We start from the raw sequence: 20337 nt of genomic DNA on the forward strand, positions 1-20337 counted from the left end.
GGGGTGGGCAGGCGGTGATTCTGCAAGCCCCCTCAGTTGGCACCCTCAGGGAGAAGCCCAGGGAGGAGCACTGCCATGCAGCAGCCATGGCAAAAAGGTGGCATAGACTCAGGGTGGGAGGGAGAGAATCAGATGTTCCTGTGTACACAGGGGTTTCACTGCTGAGCTTCATATCAAATGCAACCGGAAAGCAGTTTATGTAAGCCTCCGTGCAGGCTTCACAAAATCTGTCAGTCAGACTGTTTGGGCCTAATGTGCTCATATGGAAGAAAGCTTAGTAGCGCCAGGGAGTTCGTAGACCCTTCCATCCTCATCATCTGAGGGGGAGATGTGAGCAAATGTCATTCGAACATGTGCTGCCGAACTCGAAGGTTAGGCATAGCTTGAAGAGAAAATGAGAGATGGGGAAGTCAACATGACCAGAAAAATGGGGAAGGGGTCTTTTAGCCTTTTGAGCCTTTATTTTCATCACTTTTCGTTCCACCGGCCACCATCTCTCTTCGTTGTCCCCAGGCCCCTGTCTTTGCTCCACTTCCTCCTGCTCCCTATTCTTCTCAGAGGTCCCCTCCCCTGCTTCCTGTTCCATTTTGTTTTGGTCATTTCCTCTCTCTGCAACTTTCCCACTCCCCAGGCTCCCACAGTCCCAGACCTCGGCTGCTGCTGGGACTGCCGAGGTCTGCTCCCGGAGCACACCTCGCCCTTCTCAGTATTTCCTGACAAGAACTTTATCTGAGGGATTAGCTAAAGAATTAAAACAACACTAAAAGCCCCCGCAACATTTGCTGACAGATGAGAATGAGTATGCAGGACCATACTGCTTCTTCTGTCATCACTGTGGACTGTTAGGTTGAATGAAGGCCAAGTGTGGAATACAAAGGTAGTTATAATGCAGTGAGTTCTTTTTGCCCATCTGGTCCTATGCACGCCCATTTTAGAAGTAGAGAAATAGCAGATCCACAGACACAGTGGAGGTAGCAATTCACTTTGACCTTTGGCCTCGGAAAATCCCAGGGCCTGCATCACATAATCACATGCTGGCAGGTCACTGATTGTCAACTCTCTCCCATAAAAGAAACGAGAAAGGATCTAGGACAGGCACAGGCTGCAGCAAGCAGCAGAGTACCAGTTGCTTTTAAAAAAACCAGATGTATGTGTACACATCCATACACACACATACATTTGTGAATCTGTATGAAATTCTTTTGTGTACCTGCTCTCTGTCCCCAGGCAATGAAGAGATTCCAGCTCCTCTCGGAGTACACAAACCACTTGCTCATGGTCAGGAGCATTTTGCTGGTGCCATGGTGGTGTAGTGGCCAACCAGGCACTCCTTGGGGGGGAAAGATTAGGCTTTCTACTCCCCAAAGTTTATTTCTGAAGAAAGAAATAAAATCCCCCAAAGAGTGACAGTCTCGGAAACCCACAGAGACAGTTCTACCCTGTCCTATAGGGTGACTATGAGTTGGCATCAATTCAATGCCAGTGAGGTCTTTTGTTGTTTTGAGGAGCATTCTGGCTGTACTCATGGGAAAAAGGACAGCCAAAACGCTCCTTAGAAGCAAAGATGGTGAGAGTTTCGCTCACATACTTTGGAGAGACAAGTCTCTGGAAAAAGACATCCTGCTTGGTAAAGTAGAGGGGCAGAGAGAAAGAGGAAGATCCTCGACAAGACAGACTTATACAGTGGCTACTTCAGTGGGCTCGAACATAAACGCAATTGTGAGGATGGCACAGGACTGTGCAGTGTTTCCGTCTGTTATATATGGGGGGCGCTCAGGGGTGGGAAATAACTTGATGGCACCTAACAACACAATGCTTAGTGTGCACCCTCTCTGGAGGGACCTTGTCTGTCTCTGCTAGTAGAACCTCTACCCCGGAGACTGAGAGCATGGAGAAAGTAGTATGTCACAGTGGTTTATACCATAGACTCTAGACTCCTAGCCTCTGGATTCAAACATTAATGCCGTCATGACTAGTTGTGTGCCATTAGATGTGTGTGTGTGTGTGTGTGTGTGTGTGTGGCCAACTCATCCCCAAAGGGGTCTTTACTATGTCCAGTGGATTCATGAGCCTGGGTGGTGGTGTGGTTAAGCCTTGGGCTGCTAACTTCAAGGGTCAGCAATTCCAAACCACCTCCTAAGGTGAAAGATGGCCCTTTCTCTTTCCATAGAGAGTTACTGTCTTGGAAACTCACAGGGGTTGGCAACACTATGAGTCGGGGCAATGAGTTTGGTTTGGATAGTGAATCCATTGGCTCAAATGAAATCTTGTTTGGAAACATAAATAGAGCCCCCCCCCCACCCAAAAAAAAAAAAAAAGAATTTCTCTGGTTGAGCCAAACATGTGTGGGGCCAGAGTGCTAGAATCTCTATTCCTATTCCCTCTTAGAAGCTCAGGAAGAGGATCTGAGGGAGCATAGTTTGGAAAAAACCATGTCTGTGGACCATGGGGAGCCACCAAAATATTTAATGCAGAGGGAAGTGGATGACATGATGAGAACGATTAGAGACTAGAGAAGGAAAAGACTTGGACTGAAGAAACCCAATGTGAGAGTTACCATAGCAGTCTAAGAGAAGTCTGAACGTAACCAAAGACTCGGGGGAGGGGGCGTCTCAGAGACAAGTGAATGAGTATAAAGATGTTTCTGAAGGATGTATTAAAGACTTGGTAGATTTACCATAGTTAGAATGGGGGATGGGAAGGTTGTAGAAGAAGTAGAAGAACTGAAGGGTGGTTATTTCTTAAAATGACTTGTTTGACTGCTAGTGAAACCATTAATAGGGTTAAGGGATACACACACACATAAATTCACTACCATCTAGTTGAAACTGACTCAGATTAACTCTATAGGGCAAAGTAGAACTACTGCCCCTGTGAGTTTCTGAGGCTGTAGCTCTTTATGGGAGTAGAAAGCCTCATCTTTCTCCAGAGGAGCAGCTGACCTTACGGTTAGCAGCCCAAAGCATAGCCACTACACCCCCAGGGGGATATATGTGTTTGATCTGTTTTGGAGAAGAAGCAAACCAGTAGATTTAATAATAGGAAAACATGCCATCTTTTCCATTCAACAACTGAGAAATTAGACACCTTTTCCTTCTGGAGTCTGTAGAAATATTAATGAGCTATTTTGAGACCACTGGGAAAGACCAACCGACTTCCTGGAAAATCTCCAGTCTAATTTCTAATACTGATCTCATTGTCTTTAATTTTTCACAGAATCAAAAGTTGATTACTCATGTCTAGATTGATTCTCCTCAATCTTTGTGTTTCCCTTTCAAGTTTTTGTTGTCATTTGAGTGAGCGTTTATAAAGCAAATGAGTTTTCATTCAACCATCCATACACATTTTGCTTCGTGACATTGATTGCAATCTCCACAGTATAAACATCAATCATCCTTAATATCTCTTCATCTAAGACCTGATTTTGTTATTCATGCCCTTCTTGGCTACAACTGGACGCATTAGCAGAGCAGTGGGTAAAAATTTTATTCTTATAAGGTAGTACCCAACTTACGCACAGAGTGTGTTCCATAAGGTTCATTTTAAAGTTGATTATTTGAAAGCAGAGTGCTGTCCCCCCATGGAAGCGGCACTATTCATGGTGATGAGGTTCCCAAGGCCAGTCCACAAAGGCCAATCTTGCCCATAATGTAACTGAAAGAGTAGATATTCGCAATGGGTATTAGTTGGAAATAATACTGTTGCAATTACAATGAAAACAATGGTCTGGAGTTTTTGTTTCCCTCAAAGGGTAGTGCTTGATGAAAAGTAGGTTTAATCCTAGGAAGACAAAGAGAACAGATGAGGATTTTTTTTTTTGGTCAATTGGACACCACGGCTTTTTAAATTTATTTTTTTAAATAATGGTCTTGGAGGCTATTAAAAAACAAATCCTACCCATAAGGACAATTGTGTCCATTGTGAAAAATTGAAAACTACATTTCAAAAATTAAGTCATTAATGAGCCTTCCGAACTAGATGGAACTATTGTTAGCTAACATGTTAGTGTGTTTGCCTTTCAACATTTTCCATAGTACATCTATTTTAATCAGCCCAATGACAGTTGAATAGCTTCTTGAGGCTGGTGGATCCACATCAGAAACAATTATGCTGTCTTTAAAATGGCATTTATGACATCTACAATTTTAAAGACATCTACAAATATCGATAATATAAAGAGACATGAGGTCCTGGTTCATGAAGGCCACAATATGGATGGCCTCTGAAAAATCTGATGCTGAATCAAAATCTTCACTACTAAAAGAACAAAGATGTGGAATTATGCTAATGTGAGATACCTTGACTAGGCAAATGTATAAAGCCCAAAGTTTATCTGTGGATGCCAGGGATTTGGGCGGGCGAGCAGGCATTGTTGGAGAAGCAGAGAGTTTCGGATAATGGTGGCAGATAATTTGGCAGTGGATTTGGGTGATAGGTGTGCAGCATGATTACTCTCACCAAATTGTCCATGTGAAAGACATTGAATTGGCCAATGTACTGTTCTCTATATACTTGCAATAATTTTTAAAACCTTAGGATCATAATATCGAGTCAAGCAAGGACAGCTTTATACTGATAGTTAGATTGATGATGGGGTAGTGTAAGCAGATCAGTGCCAAGGCAACACCTGCTCCCGACTCCTGCTCATCCCCAATGCCCACCTTCCACTGAGACTGTTGTGGAGACGTGCTGAAGAGGACGTGGGCACGCCGAAGCACTAAGAGGTGGTAGCACTCGCTCCTTATTACGTCTGGGCTTTCTTCCTGGATGCATGGCAGTCACCAAGCAGTACTCAAGTTCAACAATTCTGATGCGGGTCATCTTTTTTAGTATTCATAAATGGAATGGAAAGAGTACTGTAAATTTCCCAAGGTAATTAGGCAACAATTAAACAGATGAGAAGGACGTGGGTTAAACTTGTTTTTTTCTTGTAAGGAAGAAGAATGTACAGAGTATTGAGCTAGGAATGATGAGAGGAAAACACAAAACTGGAGCCTTAGGGCATGAATAGAGACTTAGGAAGAGTGGAAAGATGGAGAGAAGTTATTGATTTGAGACTGGGCTTGGTTACAGAGCAGAAAAGAGTAAGCAAAAGATAGCAAGTTTTGGGAAAATGTGGCCAGTTGAATGAGGTGTTAGGAGAAGACAGCATATGTAATTTGCCGCAATCAAATTTCTTTTAATAAGGGAACAGAGATGGCTTATGAGGACAGATGCTTCAAACACAAATCATCCAAGAAGGAAAAGCCGTCTGGTTGAACTTCTGGTTGAACTTTATTTCATGTAACTGCTGTGCTTGTGTACCATTTGATTGTAGCAAAATCAGTGATTGCCTAAAATGAGTTTGTGTGTCCTTTATCCATCCCAACTCCTATGAGTTAAAACTGGATTTACAACTGATTTTGTATGTGCTATTCATCCACCAAAGAGCTGACAATAGGAAAGGAGTGGATGGAGGGGGGAAAGAAGGTGTTTATGTGGAGGGGAGAGTATTTACATATGTTTTTTTAATGTATTGGGGTGGGGGAAGGCTTGATTGTACTCTGTATGTAGCAATGTAATTCTCCTATCTGTGCAAGAGAATCCTCTCTGTGAAATCCCATGACACGTAAATTGTGGTGTAATTCTGAATAAATTAAGGAGCCTGTTAAAATATGGAGATTCGAAGTTATTATGTCTAGGATGGATCCCAGATCATCAGCCTGCGGTTCTCACCTCCAAAGGAAAACAACATTCGCTACCACTGAGTTGATGCTGGTGCATAGCGAGCCTGTAGGACAGGGTGGAACTGCCCCTGGGCGTTTCTGAGACTGTGAATTCTTCCTGAGACTAGAAAGCCCCAGCTCTCCCCTTTGGAGGGGCTGGTGGTTTGAAATGATTGACCTTGTGGTTAGCAGCCCAATGCATAGCCACTATGCCACCAGCGGGCCTCATCGTGGTTCTCAGCTAGAGAGTTTCAAAAACATTGATTCCTCAGTTCTGTGCTCTCCCGGAGATTTTAAATTAATTAGTCAGGGGATAAGACCTGAGCATCAGGATTTTTTAGAAACTCACCCATGTGGTTCTAATCCTTAGACAGGTTGGAGAACCTCTAGTTTAGCTCATTACTTAATTATGGGGGGAGTAGATCAAACCAATGTGTGGTCCAGGGACCAGCAGCTTCAGTATCAATAGGACACTTGGAAATGCCCATTCTTGGGCTCCTATCCTCCCCCAAGATTTTCTCAATCTGAAACTTTGAGGGTGGAATCCAGCAATCTACATTTGAAGGAAAACTTTGGGGCAGGCTATATAGGTTCATAGACACTGGATTAAAGTGTCCTTCCTAGCCTTTTTAAGGTGTATTTTATGTGAGTTGCTAGAAAAGAGAAGAGATGCCCTTGCCTGCTTATGCCAACTGACCTGGGAAAAGACTTTGGTACAAATGCTGTAATTAGGATAGTAGGAATCATGGTGGGGGGTGGTAAGGGTGGGTAAAGGGGATGATAATTTGCTGTAAAGCTCAAGAGGTTCTGGAGGGGGCATGTCTTCATCAGAGCTGGTTGGTCGCATAGGCAGTCATGTACCTGCAAGCAAACTCCTACTTACCTTTCAAGAGCGTGCTCAAATGCCAACCTCCTCTGTCAAGAGTCTCTGAGCTCTGGTATAAATTGTGTCATCTTTATATTTCCTGAGCATTCTCTACATTCCTCTCTTCTAATAGCTCTTTGCTCACTTTTTTGTATCTATCTATCTATCTATCTATCTATCTGTCTGTCTGTCTATCACTCCTGCTAAATCATGTGCTCTTTAAAAGAAGGTCACTTCGTTAAATGGTCCCCTCTATCTAATATACCTTATATACATTGTGTCACAAGCTTCCAAGGATGGGTTTATATTTGTGAATTAAGCATGGTCCTGAAGCTTAATTCAAAAGCTTAATTTTGTCTTAATATGTAGGGGACCCTGATTCTGTCTCTTAGTACTGACATTACACAACAGTGCTATTTCAGATAGTTGTTTGTTGTTGTTATTGTTGTTGTTGTTGTTGGGTGCCATTGAGTCTGTTATATCTCATAGCAACCCTGTGTTCAACAGAAGGAAACACTACCAGGCCCTGTGCCATCCTCACAATTGTTCATAGGTTTAAGCCTATTGTTGCAGCTACTGTGCCTGTCCATCCCCTTGAGGGTCTTCCTCCTTGTTATTGCCCCTCCACTTCACCAAACATGAAGCCCTTTGCCAGGGACTGATCTCCCTTGACATGTCCAAAGTACGGCAGATGAAGCCGGCCCCATCTTTGCTTCTAAGGAGTATATTAGCTATACTTTCTCCAAGACATATTTGTTGATTCTCCTGGAAGTTCATGCTATGTTTCAATATTCCTTGCTAATGTCATAATTCAAATACATTAGTTCTTCTACAGTCTTCTTTAGTCATTGCCCAACTTCACATGATATATGACATGATTGAAAATACCCTGGCTTAAGTCACAATCAAAAACCAAACTCACCGCCATCAAAATTGATGCCAACTCATAATGGCCTTACAGGACCGAGTAGAACTGCCCCTGTGCGCTTCTGAGACTAACTCTTTACAGGAGTAGAAAGCCCGGTTTTTCTCCTGCCGGTGGTTTTGAACCACTTACCTTGCATTCGTAAGCCCTTTGCCATCAGGGGTCCTCTGCCTGGGGTCAGGTCCACCTTAGTCCTCAAAGTGATATTCTTGTTCTTCAGCATTAGAGAGAGGGCGGGGGGACAGGTGGCAAATGAGGAATGGAGATTGATGGAAGGAGAGCAGGTGTGAGGGCAGGAAAAAGGAAGGTGGGGGGACAGAGGGAGGAAAAGAAAAAAGCAAAAAAGGGGGGAAGGCTTTAGATAGTTCATGGAAAAATAAAATCAAAAGACAATGGAATTTTTATACACCTATTTTTCCAATCCCCATTTCTCTTATTTTTGTTATTACAGGCAGGACTACATAGACAACTAATTATAATCAGTATAATCTATACATTTGCCCCAGGAACAAAAGTACTGGAGTATTTGGGCCTGACAGGTTGCCTCTCAGGGCCACTGCCATCTTGCGCTTCTTTGTACTTTTCTAATCCTCCACCCCGGTCAGTCTCTACCTCATATGTTCACAGATTTCCCAAACAAGAGACAAATTACCTTCAGGTTTCCATTAAGCCTCTGGAGGTCATACTCAGGTAATCATGAGTGGATGCATGGGTATTCCCAACCTCCGGAGTCCCACATTTACAGGCCATCTCCTGAGAGTTAATCACACACTACTTGTAGATGGATTTTTACAGGCTTACTTCTCTGAGGACCACCTTGTTCACATGTAGTTCCAAGTCTTTTGAGGGTGGAGGACCTCACTGTCACACACTGCCAAAAGTAATCATTTCAAAATGGTATAGGAACTTGGAAATAGATGTCAAGCTCATTTTCTGAAATGGAATTTTCAAGATGCAGAGAGCAAACCAGAAGACAAACTGCATTTATGCCTTTGGTGCCAAGCCACGTGCCTACTATTTATGTGCTGAATAGATTTTTTTTCTACTTCTCCCCCGCCCAGGCATTATATCTGATAGCCACTAATGGAACACCGGAGCTCCAGAATCCCGAGAGACTGTCAACTGTCTTCCGTGACTTTTTAAACCGCTGTCTTGAGATGGATGTGGATAGGCGAGGAGCTGCCAAGGAGCTGTTGCAGGTAACAATCAAATAGGACCATTACAGTGACTGCCAGACTTGGGGGATTTTTCATGTGTGTGACAGTAAGAGCTGTCGGCTTGCAACTCTTCGATTTTAAACCACAGGCACATACCCTGAGGGATTCATGCCCTCAGGGCCATGAAATATGATGTTAATTTGATGCATATGATATATATGAAGTTAATTACGACCTCCTATGACTCCAGCATTTAGCATATATTCTCTCATTGGATTCTTACAACAACTTGATAGGGTAGGTGTAACCCATATAGAGGTCTATAGGATAGGTGTTATTATCCAATTTACAGATATGGAATTTGAGGTTCAAATTTACAGCTAGCCCAAGATATCCCTATTTAGTAGCAGAACTGGGACTTCTTCAACTCTGGATTATCTGACTTTGTACCACAAAAAACACAAACCAATGTAACACAAACTAAGGTATTGATAAAGTAACACATGCCCAGGATTATACACACAGCTTCCCACTGAGACTCTCCTCAGGAGCATACATCAAGTTGTGTTACATCTAAGAACAGCATTCTCTCTCTGAGCCTTTGAACTCATAACTCAATTAAACAAAAGGTAGAGCATAGAGTGCTAACCCCAGATTCAGTTTGTTCTAGACTAGCCCCACACCCCCAAGCCCCAAAGCCTTTCCTATTGGTCTGAACTCCCATTAGAGATGCAGAGCTACACCCCACCCCCCAAAAGTACCAAGTCAGCCCAAATCACATGTGGGATACAATGATTTGAAAGAATTGAGGTTGGACTTCTTTTGCTACCAATGAACATTGACCATGCTGGCCCAAAGCATCAAATCTGGAATGGCCCTGATCTGTTGAGTGCTTTGCTTACACATCTCCTCTCTCTACCTATACACCTTGGGGCACATTCCTCATGTGTCATCTAGGATTACATAGCTATATAGTCAAATGGACAGTTGAATCAATAGTCAAAATAATCCATGCCCCAACAGTTCTTTTATCTGAACTGGTTCAATGACTGAGTCTAAGTCTGATAGTTTGTTGCTGTAGTGTTTTGTTTCATACTTATAAATAATAGCATGCATATTAACAAGTCTATATAATTCTATTTTCCAACCATAACTTACCATGATCCATTACAGAGGTTAGAAGGAAACCAATGGAAAAGCTTAAGAGGAGATATGGGAGTGTCTTAAATATTTGTATGCTTTCTGTGTGACCTAAGATAATTCCCTAGCAGTCAATGGAGATTAATTGGCATATTAGCCTAGTGGGTGATAGGAAACTGTTGAATGTATGATACCTACTCCTCCAAAGTTGGAAATCTCCCCTGGTACATGAAAAGAGAATGCAACTCTCTTTAGAGATTCATTCGACTATTCAAACACCAAATGCTATGGCTGAGCAGATAAATAGGCTAGGATGTGATGAGAACATGTCTGTGAACAGGAAAAGAAATACGTTGAGCCTCGAAAGATGGATCAATTTGAGATAAATTGAGGTAAAAGATGGAAGGTAGGTTGGAAAGGGGGAACCGATTACAAGGATCTACATGTGACCTCCTCCCTGGGGGATGGACAACAGAAAAGTGGGTGAAGGGAGACGTCAGACAGGGCAAGATATAACAAAATAATAATTTATAAATTATCAGGGGCTCATGAGGGAGGAGGGAGCTGAGAGGGAGGGGAAAATGAGGAGCTTGATATCAAGGCCTCAAGCAGAAAGTAAATGTTTTGAGAATGATGATGGCAACAAATGTACAAATGTGCTTGACACAATGGATTGTGTAAAAGAAAAGGAAAGACCAGTGTAAGAGGAACCGAGATGAAAGTACTTGGTAGACAAGTATGTGTGGAACAGAACAGAGAGGAAGGTAAAAGTGACTTCAAGGTCTCAAACAATGGTAACATTCAGTAAAAGGAAAACCGTAGAAGCGAACATAATGTCAAATATATCTTTATCCCTGGGTAGTATATGAGGATTTCCTTTTACCTCATTTAACCATTATAATAAGCAGTGTTAAGGATTGACTCTAGGTACCATCTTGTTGAGGTTTTTCCCCCACAAAAAAATATGCGTTGAACAATTTTTTTTGCCAACCACACCCCCGACCCCGAGTGCACATTATTTTCATAAGCATACTGTGCCAGTGTTTCCTTCCCACTTTGCTGACTTCAATCGATACTCACTGCCATTGAGTCTATTGCAACTCATAGTAGCCTGGTAGGACAGAATAGAGCTGCCCCTGTGGGTTTTCCTAGACTGTAACTCTTTAAAAAAACACAACATTTTATTGGGGGCTCATATAGCTCTTATCACAATCCATACATCCATCCAGTGTGTCAAGCACATTTGTACATTTGTTACCATCATCATTTTCAAAACATTTTCTTTCTACTTGAGCCCTTGGTATCAGCTCCTCATTTTTCCCTCTCCCCACCTCATGAACCCTTGATAATTTATCCATTATTATTATTTTTTCGTGTCTTACACTGACCCATGTCTCCCTTCACCCACTTTTCTGTTGCCTGTTAGACTATAACTCTTCATGGGGCTAGACATCCCCGTCTGCCTGATGCCTGGCAGGAACTGCTGAGCTTGCAGCTAGCAGCCCAATTCATAACCATTAAGCTAGGAAATAAGCAGATCTAATAGAATCTACTGATTTCACTTACGTCAATCTCATGAAGTGTTCACATTCATCTACTGTGCTAATGTACTATAAGTACTACTTATAATAAAAGAAACAGGCATGGTTTTACTCGGTTCCTTTCTGATCACTACAAAGCTTGATCTATGACTTCTTGACTATGATGTAGGTCTTTATTACACATTTATGGTCAAAATTCGATCATGGCTTATTTTAATGCTCAGAAGCAGGACATTGAAGACGCAGACTGGAAGAAAAATGAACAAAAGGATGCCGTTTACTTGGGATAATGGCAGACTGGTAGATGAGGCAGAAATGCACTTCAAGAAAGATCAGGACTTTAAGAGCCCCCCAATAAAATGATAAAAAAGAAAAAGAAAAAAAATATCAGGAGACCTGCGCAGTATATGCATGGGCACACTATGCCAGAACAATTTTGCTTCATCATTTCTGTATTGTATATGGTACTTACATGAATATGTTATTTTTGTGGATTATATGGTGCTTTGACTGCAAAGCTCTTGTACCTTACATCACACAAGGAGAGTACCCTGTTGTAGGATACTTTAACATATATTTTTAAATGTTGAAGATGACTGGAGGCCATTCAGGAGAAAATACCGGTACAGCCAGTGATGGAATAGGATCCAGAGCTCAGGGAAGAGAAGGTTCCACACTAAACTCACTGCCCTCGGTTTGATGCCAACTCGGAGTGCCTCTATAAGACAGGGTAGAAATACTCCTATGAGATTTCAGAGATTAGAGCTGACACTATGAAAGAAATTGAGGTTTTTAAAGAAGTAAGAGAGGAAAAGAAGATGGTGGCAAGTTCGGATAACGTGTCAGCTGGGAGAAGGACATGAAACTCGGGAAGAAGAGGAAGAGGAAACGGTTAACCAAAATGACAGAGGGAAACAACTCAAAGTAGGAAGGGATAATTCACTTGGATTAAGTACCGCCAAGGAGCCCTGGTAGTATAGTGGGTTATGTGTTGGGCTGCTAAGTGCTAACCTCAAGGTCAGCAGTTGGAATCCACCCAGGAGCTCCAAGGCAGAAAGACGAGGCTCCCTGTGCTCATAAAGAGTTGGCAGTCTCAGAAACCCACAGGGGAAATTCTACTCTGCTCTATAGGGTTGCCATGCATCCCAATCCATTCGAAGGCTGTGATTGAAAAGTATTGCAGAGCCCAATGGGGAAATGGTGGAAGCACAGCTGTGTTGGGTTAGCAATTAGGAAGCTACTGGTTTCAGGGTAAAAGGTCTTTAGCATTCGACTGAGTTACTCTTTTCTTTTCTTTTTTTTCTGGGACTATTCCAGATAAACTCCTTAAGAAAATCAGAAAGTGAGCCCAGAGCAAATAGTATGTGTTGTTACAAGACCCCCTAACTCTAACGCTGCAGGTCATATGCCAGAGCATTTGATAACATTGCAGGATGCAGACAAAGGCTGGCACTGTAACTAATGAATCAATCCGTGCTTCATTGGGTGCTCCAAAGGCATCTTACTGGGGAAAAGGAAACAACACCCAAAAGAAAGTGTTTGCAAATGTGAAGTAGTAGATTTGTTGAAAGAATTCCAGTCATTCCTCTGTTTTTTCTCTCTCCCTCCCTCTCTCTTCTTGTGTTTTGCAGCATCCATTTTTAAAATTAGCCAAGCCTCTCTCCAGCCTGACTCCCCTGATTATCGCTGCCAAGGAAGCGATTAAAAACAGCAGCCGCTAGGACGGCAAACCTTACCCGCCATCATCTCCCTCATGAGAAGGACTGAAAAAACAAACAAACGCTGCTGCCGAAGAGATGGAAGAAAAGACGAGCAAAATGAAGCCAGAGGGGTGGATGGTGGTGGGGAGGGGCTTTCACTTTCAACAAATCGAACCTTCTTGTAAGCCTTTTTTCCTATGGCCTCAGATTCTGTAATTTATTTGTAAGCCCGAATCGCAGCCCCAACAGGGCAGCAATGTGGAAGTGGCCAGCAAAAATGGTCACTTCCCTCGTGAAGCGCAAGAGCCAGTAGTGAATCCCCTCATTTTGTGCATTCGCTTTGAAGAAGAAAGTTTCTCAAAGGTGCACACTCCCGCTCCATCGTGTTGTCTTCACTTTTAAGTTAGAGAGTAGTCCCTCTTGCCTTGGACCCTCCATCAACATTCCTTATCCACTGTGATGGTTTTCACATGCATTCTCATTAGATGTCCACGAAACCAACCAACCAACAAAATGTCCACACTTTTTATTAAAAAAAAGCAAGCAAAAACAACCAAAAAAAGAAAGCAAAAAAAACTCCCTACACAAAAAAATTATAAGCTGAGCAAGGACTGTGTGCACATGTGGAAGTCCACGCCCTAATAGAGTTGTAATTTTTTGATTCTTCTAGAGTGGTGGCTTGGTTTGTGTACCTATTTTTTCCACATTTCTATTGGGAGAGGTTTCTTTTTAAGACATTTTCCAAAGGAGAGGAACATGTGTGTTCAGGAAGGGCTTTTTAAAAACTGCATATTGAAATAAAGCTCCCTTGGTGAAATCCTGTCACATTTTCAAAAGGATGCTTAAAAGAGGCAGTTGATTGATCATTCATAGACACCAGCTTGCTCATCTTCATGATGCTGCAACAGAGACACAGTGAAACAGGGCCACTCCTGCCAGGCCAGTCCAGATCCTGCACCTGGAAGAGCCTGATAGGAGAACTAAGACGGGACTTTCTCTGAGAAACACAAGGACAACAGGATGAGGTGTCCCTCTGAAAATACTTGTAACATGAACAAAGGTGAAAAGGTACCTTATTGAATCTTCTTGTGTGCTTGTGGAGCACAGAACACTGAAAACAGGTACATCGGTGGGCGGGGGGGTAGGCAGTGAACCCCATTTCCAGGTGATAAAAATGATCCCTTTTGACAACTCATCATCTTTTCTTCTTTCTTTCTTTTTTTTCTAAAGAGCTGGTGAGCCAGATCTCACAGACATCCACTCTGTAAGAAATAGGAGGTCAGTGAGAACTCTCTATCCCAACCAGTATTTGGCTCTAGGTGATTGTCCCCTATTGATCCCCTCGGTATCCTCCGTTTGTGTTTCACAATGCAGTGTGTTCCTGTGTTGTCCCTCTCAGGCGTTTGCATTTTAACATTTTGTTAGTGGAAACCATTTTGGCCGCCATTCATACATCCCAAAAAATATCAGTCCAAATGAATTCCTTCTGTAGCTTGGACCATTGTTTCACCATACATCTATTTCCCCCCCCAAAACCCACCAGTTGACACTTCAGAAAAGTTCTGAACAGAGAAAAATATCTGGAGGATGCCAGCATGGAAAATGATAGGGTATTGTCGATTTTATCAATTCTGGGAGGTTTTTTTCTCTATGTCTTGGGGAAGCTAACAATTGATGAAGCATAAGGCTTATTGATTTTCAGTATATCAATAAACTGGATAGTCGCCATTGACGGTAACGAAGACATCAATGATGTGAGCCTCTCTGTCAAGGTGTATCGCCCATCTAACCAACTATTCTTAAACTGAAAGCACTTTCCTTAGAGTTTCTGCAAACCGTGCAGTGCACTTGTTTGGGTTTAGGAGATGGAACCAGGGGTGGAGAATCCTATTTTCCTAATTTTTTTCTTTGACCATAAAATGGGATAGGGCTTGACACCTCTCCCCACCCCCCATCCCCATGTTCAGGGAAAATCCACCCAGAAGGGATAAAGCAAGAAATATGAAAAGAAAAATCATTGGTTAGAATTCATTGGGGGCATACCATGTTATATTTTGTCACACGTTGGCTGGGCCTGAAAATCGTAATACCACGCTGTTCTAATGAGAGATGGAGGCCTTAATTTTTATTTTATTTAAAATTAAGGTGCTTTTGTTATTTTCTTTTCCTTTTTTTTTTTGGAGTGGAGATGGTTTTTCTTTCACTCATCATGCCAGGGAATCCAATGAAATCCCTAGAATTCAGTACATTGATGACTGGGGCCTTCCAGGACAGGAAGGCCCCAAACTGACCGAGAAGCCCTAGTTGTCGGCATCTTTTCTAAGTCATAAAGGGTTTTTATTTTTGGTTTTTGGTTTTAAGACCCTGGAGCAGTGATCCTTCAGATCACTGTAGGCAGAGAAAAGGCTGATCTTTCACACTTTCAGGTTCTGCATAATAAAGATGAGGAGCCGCGTACTTTACCATTACTTCGTGACCAAGATTTGATGGTCATGTAGCCCAGTAGGCATTCCCCTTACAAATGTATTTCTATGTATATTTTACAACGAGAACAACTTTTAATCTCTGGTCCCTAAAGCCCCTTCCCTGTGTTGGAGAATTGTGTATATTTCTATGAAGTATTAGAGAGAAGCTGTTTCTCCTGGCCAAAAGGATGGTGAAGAACTCTCATTTGATACACTTGAACAACTTGGACTCCGGATGGGTGATAGTTGATCCCCTTTCCCTGTTTTTTTGTTTTGTTTTGTTTTATTTAGCTCATCTTGACACAGGTGAGTCTATCCAGATCTTTAATGTTGCGAGTGTGCCCTGAGACTACGAGGGCACATTGTCGAATGTTGATTCAAAATGTCCTGAGATAGGGATAGGGCAGTGGGAAAGTCAGGGAAGGGTGAGAAGCACAGTAGAAACTATTTATTTAAGAAAGAAAAGAGCATTAACGTTGTAGCAAGGATCCGGTGCGTTGTCGTAATCCCAGGAGGATTTTGGGTTGTCCCAATCCCCTCGGATCAGTCACCATGTTGAGTAATGACTTCGTTCTTGCTGATCTCGTCTGTGTGTCATTGTAAATATTTGTGTGTCTGTGCTCCATTTTGGCTACTGGATGGCCAAGTCATGTCAGAAAGTTTGACTCAAGTATTTATTCTTCGGTTGTGTTGGTCAGATTTCTTTCAGGCTTGTGAATTTGCACCTCACTGTTTCAGTTTAACCGCCTGATCACATCTCTCTATCCCCCCTGTGAAGCACATTCCATTACTAAAAGAAAAAGAAAACTAAGAAATTGCTTCTTGTTGTTTGTATAACTGTTTTGATAGTTTGAGATGTTTGTCTATAAAAGATATCTCTCAGTCAAAGATTGTGTAAATATATTCCTTTGCTCAATGGGTTGTTTATTTCTGACGAGGCTGCCAGTTCTCAGAGGGGAAAGAATCTATACAATCACTTCTAAATCACATAAATAGATTGCCACGATGTAAAAATAAGTGTGCGTAAGGACAGAGACTGGGAACACAGATAATTGAAATCCATTGTGTTAGGGTGGTAGGATTATAAATTGTTTCTTCTGTTTTAAACTATCCTTCAATGCTGTCATTATATTGTTTCATAGTAAATAAACACCAGAAAGGGAACTATAGAAACCTAGAGAAGATACCAGAAGCAGAGCCTTCTGGCCAGAGCCCAGAGCATGCAGGGCACAGATATTTGCTAGTTATAATGATTCCATAGGCTTTCTACTTGCCTGAGTGCTGAGGTTGGCATACGCTTGGGGATGGCACGTGCTTTCTTCTCTGTACGTTAAAGCTAGGGCGAACTCACTAGCAGAACTTGGGATACATCCTTCTGCTTGCAAGATGGCTGGTTACTTTTTTATTGGAGGGGTGGTACTTACTTAACCAATCCCCTTCATAATATCTATTTCAGATACCACCTATCTGGATCATTTTAGCACATTATAAGGTTGACTTTTTGAGGGATCGAAGGCTAGAATCCCCAGCCCTCACCATTTCCTTGTCTGGCCAGATATTATATCATCTAGGTAGGAGGCGCCTTTGGATGGCCACTAGGCAAGTCAGGGCTATTTCAACAGCGATGATGATTTGCAATGAAAAGCTGCCTGTGAAAAGAAAACAGTCCGACTGAAATGTAGACCCGCCTTGTCTGTTGACCTTCAGTCGTGGGCCTGTTAGCGCTGGGTCGCGGGGCTCCCCACATGCTTTCTCTCTTGCTAGACTGCAGCTTGTGTGCAGCCATTGGGGCTTCTAAAGAGGCAGGGAGAGCACCAAGCAAAGGAGATGAATTTCCTTCAAACTCACAAGAGACGTGAGGAGAGGACTTGGATAACGATGTCGTAACCTCCTATCCCTCAATTTCACCCAAAGCAGACTCTTATCTCTAGAGAATCCAGAGGCTTCCCACTGACTATCCTCAAGGTAAAAATAGCAATGAGTGTCTTAGTTCTGCCACCCCCATTTTAATCTCATGGTCCTTTGCTTAGCTACTTGCCATTCATATTCCATTCAACAAACAGCGTGACCGGGAGGCAAGGTTTTCCCAGTCTCCTAACATGAGGACTGAAATTCAGTATTTGTAAACCCACATAGTCTCCTGGGCCTGGCTGGGATTTTGAGTAGGCTTAATGTACAATCTGGACATATATTTGCATGTGGATTGGTAAAGACATGAATGGGACCTTAGAAACAATGGAAATCTTTTTCCTAAGAAAAACATTTTAATAAGAGCTTTGATTCTGATAGGATCTTTCGGTTGGTTAGCTTTGATTTGTTCACTCCTTTTTCGGACCTCACGCATGGGGAATTTCTGCTTTATATGAAAGACCATCTGCAAGTGCAGGAACTGAGGTAGCACCTCCACGCTCGCACCTCCAAGTACAAGGGGACTTGTAGCACTTATGCTGCCACTGAATATCGCTGAACTTGCAAGATCAACTTCTGGAAGCTGGGTAGTGCCCCTTAGAGGTTTCTTTGCAAGCTGACATTGGGTGAATAATGTCACATTATGCCAGCAGCTGGGCAGGCACCTTGTTCATCTGATTTTGTACCTAAGAGAAAATAAACAGCAATTCTAGAGACTCATCGGATGTCGCGAGTGGAAGGACTACTAGTCTAGGAATATATGAGCTACCTTACTGACTTAACTGTGACCTTGTACAAATCACTTAGCCATTCTGTGGCTCGGTTTTCTTGGCTGTGAAATGAGGGTATTGGACTAGATGATCTCTTCAAGGTCTTTCTAAGCACCCCGCCCCCACATTCTCCCTACAGGTTGACTCACAAATTCAGCCTGAGAAAGTGATAGCAAATATCACAGGCTTAAGCCTAGGTCTCCTGTTGCAATTGAATATTAGAACTCCATGAGATGATTAAACAACTCAAGGCAAAGAACTTAAGAATACTAAGGCATGGTGATTAAACTGTGGCAGCCTTTCAATCTGTTCACAGTTGCTTTCTTTTTTTATTTTAATGTCCTCTTTCTGTTGCGTGTTCCCAGTTTTCATTTTCCATACACTCTGTGCGTGAAGTCTGGTTTTCATTAAGCTGTGGCCACTAGTTGCTACTACAAGAGAAACACACTGTTGTAGTTGCTAGAAGAGGACTACCCGGGGGCCTCTACTTTTTTCCCAAGCAGTGCTGGCTGGCTTGATAGAGATTAATTCTCAAATGGCACAAGATGGCAGAACCTATACATTTTAATGGCTGGAACTACAAAGAGTAGACCTAGCACTTGCAGGTTGCAGAGAGGAAAATGAACAAAGCTATTAGCATTAAGGAGTGTGCAAAATCTACTTGTAGGGAAGTCAAGATAGCATTTCTCATGAAAACTCCTGCAGTTATTGACTAGTTGTATGAGGATGCTGCTGGAAAGAAGGGATACTGGAAGTTAAGTCAGGGGGCCAGTCCCAATGCCCTGCCTACAAGCAGAGTGCCAACCAGCCCTGAGGGCTAAATTCAAGTTTAATGTGTGTGCCTGTGCGTGGGGTGCTTTATGGACCCGCATATACTGTATTCTTTGGTGACGGTAAGCTCTTTCACAGAACCCCATAACCATTAACGGGTTGGGTTGTGGATCTCAGTGCATCAGCTAGGCAGAGCTAGATCATAAGGGGACTGATGTCTACTGGGATTCGATTGGTAATATCCATACCACACCAGTCAAGGAGAATCTGCATTTTCATTGTTTATCCAAATGGTACCTCATTTGGCTGTGCATTGCTTTTGTTAGAATGTGTTATCTGTAAACTCACGTGTAGTGAAATTCTTCTGTAACTTTGGATTAGAGGTATTTATGGTCTGTTTTGTTTGTTTGGCTTTCAACTGAGTCACTTCCTTTGTAGACCGGCTGATGGTACGGTTCCATCTTTCTGACCTCAGCATCTGCCCTTCTTAAGGATTTGTTTTGGTTCCAATGCTGTTCCTTTACATTGTGGTTGAAGCAATAGAAAATTGAAATATGGATTGTGCATGACTGTGTCTTGAGTGTAAAAATATTGCAGTTTGAAACTTGGACCTGAAGTATTGCCAATAAAAATGACAAACATCGACAAACTGGTGATTTTCTCCTTTATGTCACATCTCCGCACCTACCCCTTGGGCACTGGCCACTTCGCAGGGTGGAATGACGCACAGGCTCAGAAATGGAAGCAGAGAAATACTCCGTTTTGTGAGCCACACAGGAAATGGCCTGCAGAGCCTGCCACTAAATAACTCAGACCGAGAGTCTCCATCTGGTTTTTACATGGATTAGCCCAGAGATGAATGCGCATACTCAATGTATGTGGGACCGAAACCTGGCAGATCCCAGTGAGTAGGTGAAGCAAAACTGCCAAAAGAAATCCCATGTAATAAATAATTTGGCTCTGCTCATCTTTATACTTGGCAAATTGAACCAGTAAAGCCATCGGAATGTTTCTTTTATCCTCCTGTCTGGTATCAAGGTCCACACCACTGGGGACATTGGAGCAGCCATTCGCTCCTTCCAAAGTGTTCATGGAGCTCTCCTGGACTGTAGACAGTTCTGGAAGAATCTTTTTAAAATTTTTTGTTTAAATCGCCTCAAAACGTGACTAAATGTCATTGAACCTCACTGAGAATTGCTAGCTGCATCGAGTGGAATCAGGCCTGTCGGAGGCCCTCTGAGTCCTCAAAACCCAAGGTAGAACCACCGGTGATTTGAACAAACGAGGTGTGTTACCCTGGCAGGTCCTGGGCAGCGGGCCCTAGCGCTCCTAGTGCATGTGAGTACAATTTGACACTCAAGCGAGTCTGGAACGCAAACCCACGGGCACG

General features: G+C 42.6%; 1 protein-coding gene across 5 annotated transcripts in view; it reads left to right on the top strand.

The window, feature by feature from the left end:
• Positions 1-19587, top strand: part of PAK3 (p21 (RAC1) activated kinase 3) — a 148449-nt gene extending 128862 nt beyond the window's left edge. For all 5 annotated transcript variants that reach the window (XM_045298575.1, XM_045298577.1, XM_004710052.4 and 2 more), the window contains 2 exons: positions 8557-8694; positions 12965-19587. In XM_045298575.1, the coding sequence (XP_045154510.1) occupies positions 8557-8694; positions 12965-13054 (228 nt within the window). In that variant the 3' untranslated portion in view covers positions 13055-19587. The remainder of the gene's footprint in view (positions 1-8556; positions 8695-12964) is intronic.
• Positions 19588-20337: the final 750 nt, after the last annotated feature.

The sequence above is a fragment of the Echinops telfairi genome, unplaced genomic scaffold, assembly GCF_000313985.2.
Source record: "Echinops telfairi isolate 266 unplaced genomic scaffold, ASM31398v2 ScPeMD7_7427;HRSCAF=8465, whole genome shotgun sequence".
Classification (NCBI taxonomy): Eukaryota; Metazoa; Chordata; class Mammalia; order Afrosoricida; family Tenrecidae; genus Echinops; species Echinops telfairi.